At 50.0% G+C, this 13,601-nt stretch overlaps 5 protein-coding genes across 5 annotated transcripts; 2 read left to right on the forward strand and 3 right to left on the reverse strand.

The window, feature by feature from the left end:
• Positions 1–4,619: 4,619 nt before the first annotated feature.
• Positions 4,620–5,259, reverse strand: KVR01_002122 (uncharacterized protein; the record flags this gene model as incomplete). The annotated part of the gene is made up of 2 exons (XM_044782485.1): positions 4,620–5,000; positions 5,131–5,259. 2 exons carry the CDS (start codon positions 5,257–5,259, stop codon positions 4,620–4,622), a joined length of 510 nt encoding a protein of 169 aa, XP_044647137.1.
• A 2,576-nt stretch (positions 5,260–7,835) lies between these two features.
• KVR01_002395 (uncharacterized protein) lies at positions 7,836–8,831 on the forward strand (the record flags this gene model as incomplete). The annotated part of the gene is made up of 2 exons (XM_044784128.1): positions 7,836–8,223; positions 8,362–8,831. 2 exons carry the CDS (start codon positions 7,836–7,838, stop codon positions 8,829–8,831), a joined length of 858 nt encoding a protein of 285 aa, XP_044647410.1.
• Positions 8,832–9,033: 202 nt separating this feature from the next.
• KVR01_003676 (uncharacterized protein) lies at positions 9,034–9,984 on the reverse strand (the record flags this gene model as incomplete). Its single annotated transcript, XM_044794761.1, has 1 exon — positions 9,034–9,984. One exon carries the CDS (start codon positions 9,982–9,984, stop codon positions 9,034–9,036), a length of 951 nt encoding a protein of 316 aa, XP_044648691.1.
• Positions 9,985–11,093: 1,109 nt separating this feature from the next.
• On the forward strand, positions 11,094–11,780 carry KVR01_003983 (uncharacterized protein; the record flags this gene model as incomplete). Its single annotated transcript, XM_044786644.1, has 2 exons — positions 11,094–11,364; positions 11,404–11,780. 2 exons carry the CDS (start codon positions 11,094–11,096, stop codon positions 11,778–11,780), a joined length of 648 nt encoding a protein of 215 aa, XP_044648998.1.
• Positions 11,781–12,587: 807 nt separating this feature from the next.
• Positions 12,588–13,103, reverse strand: KVR01_002164 (uncharacterized protein; the record flags this gene model as incomplete). The annotated part of the gene is made up of 1 exon (XM_044791332.1): positions 12,588–13,103. The coding sequence occupies one exon, from the start codon at positions 13,101–13,103 to the stop codon at positions 12,588–12,590; it is 516 nt and encodes a 171-aa protein (XP_044647179.1).
• Between the last annotated feature and the right edge of the window lie 498 nt (positions 13,104–13,601).

A 13,601-nucleotide genomic window follows, 5' to 3' on the forward strand; every position in this document is an offset into this window, starting at 1 on the left:
TCCTCGGTGATGCCCGGGTAATAGACTGTCACACCTATCTTCCACAGTCCACCACACTGTGCTGACAATCATTCTGGTAAAGGGCAAATTGAAGTGGGCATGTGTTGCAGTCACGAATTTATTTGTCAATAGAGCATTATCTTTGCTTTCTGGCTTCCGGCCTTTTTCCTTCCTATAGTCCATCTTTCTATTCTAGCAAGACAAACAAACTCTTGTCTAAGGCTCTTTCTTTCTTTTCACCCTTTTTCAGCGTTTTCCACAGCTGAACCGTACCCACGGTACATACCGTTACAATGACCCAGGGGCGGGCAGCACTAGGTGTGGACCAAAAGAAGCCAGTGGCAGCCTTGGAATCCCCTTTGGGCAAATGCAAGGAGAATTGGAAAGAAGCCCAAAAGAAGAGTCGGTTTTCCGACTATATCGGACAGCACGCAAACACATTACGGCTTGACCTTACTTATGTTCTCGAGGAAGCGGGCAAGGGGAATAATCCTCCTATGGATGAGGCTCTCGTGGCGGTGACAGATTTGTTGAAAGATGTGAGCGGAGATAACAAGATTGACAGCTGCGTCCGATGGGTAATTCTTAAATGCCTCGCTGAAGACGACGACCTTGACGAGATGGGTCTCAAACTGGTCATCATGCTTGTCAACATGGACCCTTTTCTAGCATTCGAAATTCCCACGAAAGCCACAAAATCCTTTCAGGGACCCGAGGCAGCTGACATCTGGGCTTCAACATGCCTTGAACCAAAAGCTCACATGAAGCTGAGGAAGCTTGAATCCACGCCTTTTCACAGGGCAGCGAGTACTGGGAACGCCAAAGCAGTCAAACTCATGATCGAATCCCTCGAACATTACTGGAAGGCGGGAAAAGGAAATGACAGGGTGGAAGGGCCAGCGTATCAACGCCTCATGCTCTGTTATCCCGAAATTAGGACAGTTCTCGACGTCCTACGCATCACTGAAAAGAGTAGCGGCAAGACCGCGCTACAGCTCGCCGCTCAGGCTAAGAACGGAAATCTAGACACACTAGATGTGCTCCTTGCATCAGATCCCGGAGTGGCTGCGAGGCCCGATGCCACCTTTACGGAGGCACTCGATACAGGGGCTGCTGCCATTGTGAAGAGATTTTTGGACGATCCTGGTCTAGTCAAGCAGTTCGTCACTGCCGACAATATTGTCTATGCCATGAACCAGATTTCCCGGCAGGAAGGGGAGGATTCCTATGCGACACTGAAAGAAGAGGAGACTGATGACAAGCTTGACGATAAGGACGTCGAAGAGAAAGTCTCTCAAGATCCAAAAATCACGATCGTCCACCTCCTGATACGGTATGCCAAGGACGACTCGATCTTCAACAGGGACGTCGTCGAAAAGATCATAGCGCTTAATCTGACACGTGTATGGAAGGACGAGAGGCCCAAAGATCTGGACTTGCAGCGCCATTCTCCTCTCCACCTTGCTGTCATGCACCAAAACCTCGACTTTGTGAAGATGTTTGTCAATGAATACAAGGAAGCTGTCACAACGCGCGCGAGGATAGACAAAACACACACAGAGGACGTCTACCCGCTGTGGTTCAACAACCACAAATGGGATGAAGCCAAGGCCAAGTGGGTCAAGCGAAGCGGCTCGCCAGAAATACGGACTGAGCTGGTGGTAGCCACCATTAGAGCGAAGGACAAGATGCAGGACCTATCCGAGATCCTACAAGCCTCTGGTGGTATGTTGTGATTCTGAAAACTGCGTCTTGAGTTGTGTTAACTAACCATCATCTCCCGAGGTCTGTGTAGAAAAAGGTAGGAATTTATTGTATCTAGCTATTTCAGACCTTAAAATGAATACTGATTTTGAGATATAGAACGCGAACTCTGTTTTGACATCTCCCTGTTCAACTCCAAATCGTATCGCCTATGTACCTTCGTCCGTTCACTCATCAAGCACAGTGAGAATCAGACGCTGCTTCAATATGAATCAACTATCAAGTACGCCAGATTCCCTGCTATGGACCTGCATCCAAAAGACAAAGAGACGTTCGGGGAACCCGTTAGGCGCGACCACAGGGAGGTGTTTGACGTTCTCGAATGGCTCCGGCGAGACAAGGGGGTCAGGTCGATCATTGAGCTCAAGGTCCTCGACAGGCTCGTCAACCCCCACAATGAAGAAGAGATTGCTAGAGTGGTTAAGGATTTTAGCGTGGAGGTCTTGGATTGGAGATTTCTGGACCTATCCCTATCAGTCTTCGCGGACGTGCGAAGTCAAATCCGGGGCCTCCATCTCTACACAAGCGGAAAGCGTGCCGTCATCAGCCACTGGATGAGTGAGGAAGGGCTGCGAACCCTTGAAAACCTGGAATTTCTCCGTATCCACGTTGTACAGGTGAGATTAAGCGTTGATCCCCCCTTCTGGTCTTGTAATCGACAGGTGGTCATTAACAAACTTTCTAGGAGACCATGACGCAGGCGGCGTGCGAGAAAACCCGCAAACTTATTCGAAAGGGAGTCAGAGCTCTGGAAAAGAAGGGTTGGCCCTCAAGCTCCTCCGGTCAGTTTTTTGGTGTCGAATCTCAACAGTGGAACCAAAGATATGACGGTCTGGCCGATCTGGGTGACATGTGCGTTAGACCTACCTGTGTGATTCCAATAACGGGATGTCAGCTAACATCGTGTAAGAGCTGAGAAAGCCTTCCCTACGATGTCCAAGTTCATCAACGATTATCGGAAACTGGTGACCAGTGACACATGGAAGGAGAGATTCAGGCCCACAAAGATTGCCATCATCGACAATGGCATCATGAGCATGTTACCGGCGACGGACGATGATGATGAAGATCGAGAGCTAGAAACGGGCGCAAACATTAGTGCAAAGTCTGCAAAGACAGCCAGCCCTCATTTGAAAGGGAAGGCCAATTCTCGGGAGGGAGGTGGTAGTGGTCTGACCCCAAATGATACCGCTGGCCAACGCACGCTGTGGTCCCGAATCAAGGTGGGGCGTTCGTTCGTCGACGACGACTACCAACTCAGTCCCTGGTTATTTGCGTCGGACCCCCATGGCACGCAGCTGGCGAATCTGATTTGCGCTATCGATCCAGCCTGCGAGCTCTACGTGGCGAAAGTCGCAAATGGCCGTGATGGCATCACTCCATATCGAGTATACAAGGCGAGTATTCTTTTTCGTCAATCTGAGCTCGTCGTGTGAAAAGCTAACAGCCGCTCCACGACAGGCCATAGAGTGGGCCATAGGAGAAGGGGTGGACATAATCTCCATGAGCTTCGCCATGCTTGAGAAGACAAAAGAACTTGAGAACATTGTGTTGAAAGCGAAGCAGAATGGCATAGTCATGCTCTGCAGCACGCACGATGAGGGATCCAACATCGACCTGGCCTATCCGGCCGACTTGACCGGAACCTTGACCGTGGCGGCCTGTAATGAGTACGGGACGCTGTTCCGACACGTCAAGGACAACAGCTACCAGTACAAGATTCAGGGCCTCAACGTGCCGGCGGGTGCTATTCCATTTCTCGACTCGGAAGATCGAATCTCCGGCAGCTCCGTTGCCACAGCCATTGCGGCGGGGCTTAGCTCGCTTATTCTATCGTGTCTACGTCTTGCGAACCCGAAGCAGAGTTTTGAGGATGGCGATCGTGCAGAAAAGGTAAAAGAGAAACTGAGGGGTATGGGCGAGGATCCAAAGTATGTGATGCTTGACTGGTTTGGAGGAATTGACAAGGGGACACGCAACTTGACTCCCCCTGAAACAGTGATTGACAAATATTTCAAAGTAAAGCCAGCAGTATAGTCATAGTTTCCCGTCATGACTTTCATTATAAATACTCACCTAGGTACTATATAGTACTATTTATACTTTGGAAAATATTAAAGGTTGAAGTTCTATACTACGATTATTATAAGGTTTAAAAAGATTAATAGTATAAGTAAATTTATAACTAATTTTTAAAGTTAGAAAAGAGTTTAACTTTTAATATAATATATTTTAAAACTTACTTATAAAATTATTTATATATTAAAGTTATTTATTAAATTACTAGTTATATTAACTTACATTTTATAAATTTATATATAAATAAATATAAACTATTTTCACATAATATTAAATATCTAAGATTTAACATTTCAAGAAGATTAACTATTAATACTCATAGTACATATATGATAAATACATATTGATGCCGCTGTGGGGAGCATTCCCGGGTCAAGTGCTCGCCCCCAATGTCCACTCCGCTACCGACCGTCCCGTATCCGGAGTATGAATTCCGCGCGCTGGCATTCCAGACATGCAGAGTCCCTCACTTGCTAGTTTTCCTGTTGTGGGATGCCTGCTGGGGTTAGATAGCTGGCTGGTGTGCAATGCAATGGCGAGGTGGCATTCACGAGGTGCAGCGCTGGGCTTTTAGCTACTGAAGAAATGAACACTCTACTCAATGCTGGAGAAAAGAGGAAAGTCAACAATGGGAGACATTTTCCATTTGACCGTGTGATATGCAACTACCAGTATAACATAGAAAGGAAAAGGCCCAAGTTGTGAAGCTTCTCCGGCTCAGTCCACTCGCACGGAACTCCCAGTCCTTCATCATATATCATGCCGCTTCAGCGCGACTATTTCTTGTCCCCGTTATGTGGCAGCCCAGGCCTCCAAAGCTCCATGCACTGGTCGTTATCTCCGTCCGGCCGGACCATGAGGCCCGTGTCAGGATCTCGCTGATGCCGGTACTGGCCGGCGATGCAAGTTGGGAGAGGCTTGTCGCCCTGCACGATCTGCCGCCAGCTCTGCATCACAAATCCCATGCAGTGTGAGCCGTGCGTCGAGTCGAACCACTCCATCTGCACGACCCCACGCTCGATCTTCCACCACAGGTACAGGCAGTGGCCGGCGTGCCATTCTGGCGAGCAGTAGTACTTGGTGCCGTTGCGGGCGAGCGCCTCCACGGTCTCTAGGTCGTAGAATGCGTTGCGGCCGTAGTAGGCATCCTCGACGTCCTAGATTGAAAATGTCAGTTTGTTGCTGGGATGAACGATCAGATGACCGGTTAAGAACGGCGACGACTGTGCTTTAGTGGGAAGGACTCGGAAACGCGGCTATGCGTGTGTGCATGCCTGTCTGACTCACATAGTAGTAGTCCCATAGCCCGTCTGGTCCGGGCCCGGCATGGATGAACTGGTCAACAACCTCGTCATCAATGCAGTGCGGCGGCAGGTAGTCGACCGCAAGATGATCGTACTTGCAGCCATTGGCCATGGCTTCGTCGTACGTCTCGCCGCACCAGCATGGGTTCGGCCAGCCCCATTTGTCGATGGGCACTCTCGCCAACTGCGCTTGCCGTTGACTTTCTGCCTTTACAGGCGTCGTGGTCTCAAATATGAGGAGTAAGGCAGGGAAGAGGGAACGCCAGGTAAAGGACACCAAATAGATGAGGACGACGAGGCCAAGCAAAGCATACAGAACTTTAGTGCCAGCATGGCGTAGACCTCGGCGTCTGTCTGGGTATGACCAATTGGGAAGTTCAGCGATGCCTTCGCAGTCACTGGTTGAAGCCCGTGGGGTGGTTGGACTGCAAGAAGGGCGAGGCTTGGCCCCCTCTGAGATTTGTTGATGAGAGGCTTGACTCATTGTAGAGGTATGGGAATGGGGAGGGGATCCGGTTGTGTGTGTTGAGCTTGAAGTCTGTCCATGAACAGAGGGGAGAATCGAGTCGCGGATTTGGCCTGAGCTTTATATAGCAAGAGGTAAAACAGAGTCACACATACCATGCAAAAATGATAAGGTAAGCGTATGCTTGGCAAACTGAAGTTTATGTTTGGCGTCTGAACCAACCACTGCTTGCTTTTCGCCCCTCTACCTCTCCGGTGGAAATCGTTGAGCCATATCAAGCGGAGCAGAACATGGCAGCTGTACATAAGGGCATCAGCTTGATATTATGGCAAGTTATTCATTTCATCTTCGAGCTCTGGAACATGAATTTCGCGCGGAGTATGTGTATCTAATGCGAAATGTCAGGGACTTTGTCTACATCGAATCATTACTGTTGGAATACAGGATCCTTTTCCCGGTCCACCAATTGCCCGTCTCCCAACACTATTGCAGCGTCTCCGGTGCTTTAACCCCGTGATATTTCAAGTAGCCAGAAGATTCTCAGTATAGACATTTTCATATTGCCATAGACTCCGGTGTTACGTGTTTACGAAATAGGCATATAGCAGTCCATGGCACGACCAAAAGTACCATACTCGTTGTCGGTTAAACGCACGAGAGTTGGCGCTTCTGCAGTCGCCGCCCGCCCCTCGGGAGTAAGCCAACTGAACAGTCGTTCGGTGCAATGCTGCAAATGTCCCTCGTGCAGTGCCATCAGGGTCAATCCCCGATCCTTCCGGAATTGATGTGCTAATCGTATACGCATCATAGCGATACAGTGCTGCAATCAAAAGAGGTCAGCTTGCCACATTCACGGCGAGCAGCCCAATGAAGTCCGTGTCTGGCAACTTACTCGGAAATGATACTCTTCGCTCGTCCACAAGTCAACGCCCAACAACTCTGAGTCTCCCGACCAGACTTGGTCCTGGGGAACACTCTTGGTACATTCGCGGTCTAGACACCAGCCGAGGTCAGGCAGCTCATCCCACTCCTGACGCTGCGCTGGGTCACTGCACACCTCAGCGACCCAGCCGCCCATGGATTTGTCAAAGACACAACCGCGACGTGCAGCGCCCTCAGGATCGTGACGCCCATTGCAATAGCTTGAATTGTACACCAGTCCGTATCCTGGGACACGGATGGTAGCGCCGGGGATTGCAGCTGGCCTATTGCTTGACCCGCTCTTGCCCTGTGATGACATGGTAGAGACTTCCCCGAGGTGTTGCAGATTGCCAATTTGGTGTTGTACATCGCCCAGCTTGGAATGTAGGATGAGAACCTGGCTCCTTCGAGCGTATCACTTTGTTAGCAATCTTGGAAAGGGAGCGTCGAATCAGATCCGGCTAGTTGAATCGAGAGTGCTTCGGGGTCACATACATAAGTTCATTTGTGGTCCAATAATGTTCCTGTGCGCCCAGTGGAAGATGGGGCTGATCGATCTTGCGAGCGAGCTCTCTGGTTGCGCCCAATCCCAGATCTAACGTCAGGAGCCACACGATGACAAGGCCGGCCACAAAGATATAACGCCGTGCGCCAGAGGCCGTTGTCGGTCTTTGAAAAGTTTGGTCCATGGCGTCGCGGGGACTCTGAGCACCACCAGAGTCGCTTGGTTCCCGACAAGGCAGTGCGTTATACTTAGACGGCATGACAAGTTTGGATGATTTGAACAGATTGAATTGAATAATTGAATGGACTGAAGAGTGAAATTCGGGGGCATATCAAAATATCCCAAATTCTGGAGAGTCACGAAACCAAGGAATAGGACCATAGTCAAATGAAGCAAGGATGAGGGCTTAAGGTTCGAATATGCCGGCAGCACTCTACGGAATACAATTGAGCCATTTTGCGGAGACTTTGTTTGACTAATGCCGGCTGAACAACTATAAGCTCAGCCAGGGTTGATTTGAACTTGTAGTTCACAGCCAAATATCTTGTCACAAACTCTACCAACGGCATGTAACCACAACACAGGGGTCGTAAAGTGTCGGGATCCTATATCATTGCGTCCCGGGCGCCTTGCCAATCCCAATGCTTGCCCTACCGGGAATTTCAGACCGTGAATCAGAACATACCATATTGACCACGACATACAGTGGCCACCTCATCCACCATACCTACTTACACAGCCCTCGGACCCTCCGAAGCAACCAGAGTTCACAATGTCCAGCAGCCATGAATCCAAAATGGATACTATGGGACAGCCCCTGCTCGCTGGCGATCCGTTTCACAGCCATGACGATCTCGACGGGGCGGACACCCGTGACGAAAGCGGAGACCAGCGGCGTCCGCAGCACTGGCCTTGGCGAGGCCCTCTTCTGGCCATGCTAGTTGGCATCCTTGTTACCTCCGCGTTCTGGGGAGCATTACTCGGTACCAAGAGTCTCGCCCTTGATCAGGTTGTGAGTGCACTTTCGAGTGGAGACGTGTCCATGTCGCAGCCGCATTACCTCTCGCTCTGCCATCCTGGGACCGAGTTGGTGTGTGGCGACACCCCCGAGGAAGCGCGTGATGCGAAATGCCACTTTCAGCTCTGGTCTTACAGCTGGGTGCCGTTCCCCTGCTACGATGAAGGTAAGGGTGGCGGTGGATCTTGACTAAGGCCACACACTATCTCATTTGTGAGAAAGCTATCTTCCTTCCGAGGTTGCATTCACCACCCACCGGCGACATACCAAAACCTTACTACAGCTGACTCATTGCTCTACATAGACTTGCACTACGACTTCTTGAAGCGACAGAGTTTAGAAGGCTGGGGCTACTATCGCGACAAGGACGGGCAGGAGGAGATTCCCGTGGAAGAAGTATTGCAAGGAAACCTGAGCGGCATCTATACCACATGGGGTCAACACTTCTGGCATTGCGCGTTCTACCAACGCAATTTCTTCCTCGCCAAGGTCGGGATCACGAATCGTGACCGCGACCTGCATCACGGCATGTCTTGCCAAAAGTGGATGTCAAATCCCTTCTTCTATGGCTGGAATGACACGATTGTCAGGTTGAAGGTCGGGTTCCACAAGTGTGATGGCACACATGGTCTCAATGTCCTGGACATGACAGATGAATTTGTGTTTCCTCTGGGCACGGATGATCGTCGGGGTTGGGACAGTACTCTTCGACCCGACGGAATTATTGATGAAGAGAGCCACGTGATCAATAACCACATTACGACGGATAAATGACTATAGATTGTTCAAAGATCGACCTCTAGGTACATGTTTTGCCATCAGCAGCGGCGCTGCGTTTTAAGTAGTCTACTTATTAAATTTTAAAAGAGTGCCAGGCATGTCTAGGAGCTGAACAACGCTTCTCAAAATTGTTGAACCAAAACCTCTAGGATACTGAAATATCTATATAGTACATCCAGGAGTTTGTGCGTATCATCTAATCGATTCCAATGATGAACTTGATGCCATCCACAATGTTCCGGATCTTTGTCTCGATGTCTGCATCGACATCAGTGGCAACTTGCATCTCCTCATCGAGGCTGGCCCAGCCTCTAGGCTTGCCAGCCACGGTCCTATCTGCACCAAACGAGAGTGGAAATGATGACATGGAGCTTGGGTCCAACGGCCGGAGTATCGGCAGATCATCGGTCTCATCATCGCCTTCCCCCTGTGTATCGGGCTGTTCTTTGTACAAGGGAACAAAAATAACGCCGATGCCATACTCTCCGAGAGCTTGTCGGATGATCATCTTGTGCCATTTCTCTATGTAGGGGTGCGTCAGGGCCATGAGCACCGGGTTCTCTCGGCGCAGCCGCTCCGCCTCGGATATCTGGAAGACCAGGGTCTTGTCTGACACGGACGGGGCTGCGGATGTTCCCGCATCGCCCCACGGGGCCGAGTCGCTGGCGCTAATGTCAATGGAACCCCGCCGGCTGGTAGTTGTTCTCGTCAAGGTCGGCGACGAGAATGCCCCGCCGGCACCAGCCCCGAAGCCAGAGAAACCTTCTTGCGCAGGTCTGGATTCCTCCGGGAACAGGAGACCGGTGCGAGTCAATTTCGAAAGCCAAAGCCGCTTGTAAAGCCCCTCGTTGGGACCGGCTGGCCGAGAGCTGGACCCCGTTTCTGTATTCTCGGTGTGGCTGCGCCGAGAGGCGCCGACGCTGGCGGCTTTGGCTGACGAGTCATGGATACTGTCGCCCACGTAGGTGGGGCAAGACAGGGCGTTACCGACTTCTCGGAGAACCTGTGCTCTACCGGTGACCGTGGTGGATCCCATGATCAAGATCAAGGTTTTCTTGGGTTTTGCCGTCGTGCTCGGGCCTGGCCTGTCGGGGAGGTGATGGACCACGATCTGGGGTGTCGGCGGGCGTGGAGGAATGGACGACATGGTCTTGTGGGTCAACTGGTAACTCCGTAAGGCAAAGGAACTAGGTCTGAGAAGGAGTTTGATCACTAATAGCCGCGGAGACACAAGTGGTAGAGACCATTTATGTCGTGGTCCACCTATGGTTACTTTGAATGCCGTCCCAGCATTCCTAAAAATCCTAATGCAACGCCACCCCTCCCCTCGTGCTCACCGCCGACGTGAACCCGGGAGGCTGGGAAGCCGAAACCGAACCAATTACAAAGGCTTGTCAAGAATTAGGCATTCAACCTAGAAGCAAGGGATCTCGCACACATCTCCGCAGGGAAGTAAACGTTGAGGTTAATTCTCTTACCATTGGTTGGCTGGACATTCCAGGTCACGCTTTGGCGAACTTTCTAGCAAATGCAACTTTCGGTGGGGATGTCACCGAACAACGTTTATTACCCCTGTGGAGGTGTGATTGAAGCAATACGACTCGGGGGGAATCAGAAACGGTAACTTACAGCTTCGCAGATCCCAAAAGTGAACTGTGCTGCATAGTTTCCTATTGGCAGTCTGGAACATTCATAGGCACGCTTTGCCTAATTTGCCGCATATCTGGCGTGGGTAGCTTCCCGTGGAAAAGTCAACGACTAGCCTTTGGGATGCTTGTATAGCTGTATCTACCATGCTCCAGAAAAACAGGGAATACGTGAGTAATGTGTTTGTCTTGAACCTTAAAGATTTATCTCATAGTAGTCACCATGAAAGGCTGTTCGTACGGTGAGGTACCTAGGTAGACGTGGCAGTAGGGTGCTAGGTCGGAAGCGATGTAGCCACACCCCTCAAAATCTACCTCAAAATTAATGGATTTTTTTACTGGACTTATTAATCCAAAATTGATAACTGATTTATTTGATCAATTTTTGTTTTTAAAAAAACAAAATAATCACTTCTAGTTGTATTCTTGAGGAACGAGTAGAACCTTCGTCATCAAGACAAGATCACTCTGCGGTCTGTCACTGTCTTGCAGCCCAGTAACATCTCTCATATGAAGACCCAGGAATTCTAGCATCGACTGCTCCCAGTACAACTCCTTCTCCAACTTCGCAATTTCCCCATCTACTACTTCCTTAAGCGCTATCGACATCATGGAATCATCCCAGAAGCTCCTTTCAAAAGAAGGCGATTATGACAGTGTTCTTCAGTCAGACTCGTCAGAAGAGCTGCGCATTCCTGTCAGGCATGACGAAGTGTACCAGGCCTTACGGCGGCGTACAATTCGGCTTGCTATGATAGTCGGTGCTTTGACGGTTATGTTCATCCCGTCCTTGATCATCAACCTCCGACTCATGCGGAGGCTCACACCTGCCCCGAGGCTGTCATGTGGCAACACAACAGACGAGGCCAGGTCGCTCGGATGTGAGTATGACGACCTGGCAAAAGCCTGGTTGCACAAAGATTGTTCCCTCCATGGTGGCAGGGAGTTTGAGGAGGCCGGCACGCTCTGGCAGATCCAGAACGGCACCTTTGACAGCTTCTACGGGGAGGGTTGGCCGTACTTCCGCGACGCCCACGGCACACAGAGGCTTAGCCACGAGGAGATGGCTATGCTGGCCGACGACGCCCCTGATGGGGCCCGCTGGTATTCCACAGCACGAGAGCACTCAACCCACTGCGCCTGGAACCTGCTTCGCATGGCTCATGCCTACTCAAACGGCCTCAGGCTTGATCACCTCACCCGGAGCTACCCACACGCAAAGCACTGCGTTCAAACGTTGTTGGAGAAGGCACTCAAAGCACCCGAGATCGACAATATTGTTACTATCGGTATGTGAATATCAATGTTCCCGTACCCCCATTCCATTCCATCCTAGCACTAGAACAATCCATCTATGTAAAATGGTACTGACGAGGATAAGGCAACATCGTCCTTGGATCTTGTTAGGTGGAGATGTCAAGGCTGGTTGTCGGGACAGTAACATCGCACCTGCGGTAAATCTGCTCATATAGGGAGATCCTGTACACCACACCAGTTCCATGCAACAATTTCAGACGTCTCTTCCTTTCGTTGTTTTAGTTTAGGCTAGCTTTCAGAAAATCAACCTCAGTTTGTGCGAACCTCGTGTCTTCATACTGCCTATGCGCCAAGCCGAACTGGTGTCTCATGAGCTATCTGATCACCTTCAAGTTTTTCAGGTATCTCCGAGGACTTCTGACTCCACCAGCTTTCTGGGCGTAATGGATCCAAGCCTGAGTCAAGCGATAGCAATTAGGAAAAGAAGTGACATCACACCATAAGATGCTGCGCTTATTTACACGCGTTGAGTTGCTCTAAGGTGAACGACAACATCTACACAGACTTGAAGTCCCCCGCGTGAAAATGTGTCCTACTGACTGCAGGCCTTGAATCACGACGGTCGCATGTGCATCCCCTGGATATAAATCATGTGCCGCACTTAATGACGAACGGGTTGATTGCCTTGATTCGCAAGTCTACCTTACGAGTAGCAACTAAGGTACATGAAGGCCATCCAAATAACTCCAGATTGCAAGAAAAGCGGAATCTATATCTTCAAGCCACCACTAGCTGGTACGCCATTTCACCGCAAGATATGATGCTATTCTCACCCGCCATGGCCATACTACTGGTCTGCATCGGCTATTTCCTCGTAGATAGGAGGGAGCTGGCGTTTCTCGTTCTCGCCCCCATCGGCAATCTCCTCGTAGATAGGAGGAAGCTGGCGCTTGGTGTTTTCGCCTGCATCGGCAATCTCCTCGTAGATAGGAGGCAGCTGGCGCTTGGTGTTTTCGCCTGCATCAGCGATCTCCTCATAGATGGGGGGGAGCTGGCGCTTGGTGTTTTCGCCTGCATCAGCGATCTCCTCATAGATGGGGGGGAGCTGGCGCTTGGTGTTTTCGCCTGCATCAGCGATCTCCTCATAGATGGGAGGAAGCTGGCGCTTGGTGTTTTCATCAGCGATCTCCTCATAGATGGGAGGAAGCTGGCGCTTGGTATTTTCGCCTGCAGCATCGGCGATCTCCTCATATATGGGAGGAAGCTGTGGGGTCCGGATGGAAACGTCTTTGTTGCTGACAAGAGCGGGAGCTGTGGCCGCAAGGGCGATGAGGTAGGCAATAGAAAGAATGGAGGCCTTCATGATGGAATCTTTGAGGTCTGGATCTTGAAAGGTGATAATGTTTAATAATGTGAAGATGTGTTGCACAAGACTAATTACTATTCAGCTCAGAGGTCATCATCTTTTATATTACTTTTCATGTTGCTGAACTGGTAGGAGGAACTTGGATGGCCAGAACCACTTCCATTACTCGTCTTCAACATGACCTGGTTTCGCTTCTATTCCGTATACGTCCGAGGACATACATGGCGCCTTCATACGGCGGTGAACGCTCAAGACCCAGCATTTTGAAAGAGGACATACAGTGTTAAACACAGTAGTGAGAATACAATGGGTGGCTTTCACTGAACTCGCTTGTATTCCGCATACATCCGAGGACATAGATGGTATGTGTGGTTTGAATATTTAGATTAAAAGACGATTATATTATAGCCTTAGCGGAGGTTTACTATATACTTAAGTATTTATATTTTACATTTAGTACTATAATTAATAAAATAATTAAATTATATATAATTA

Source organism: Diaporthe batatas (assembly GCF_019321695.1).
Source record: "Diaporthe batatas strain CRI 302-4 chromosome Unknown Contig00003, whole genome shotgun sequence".
NCBI lineage: Eukaryota > Fungi > Ascomycota > Sordariomycetes > Diaporthales > Diaporthaceae > Diaporthe > Diaporthe batatas.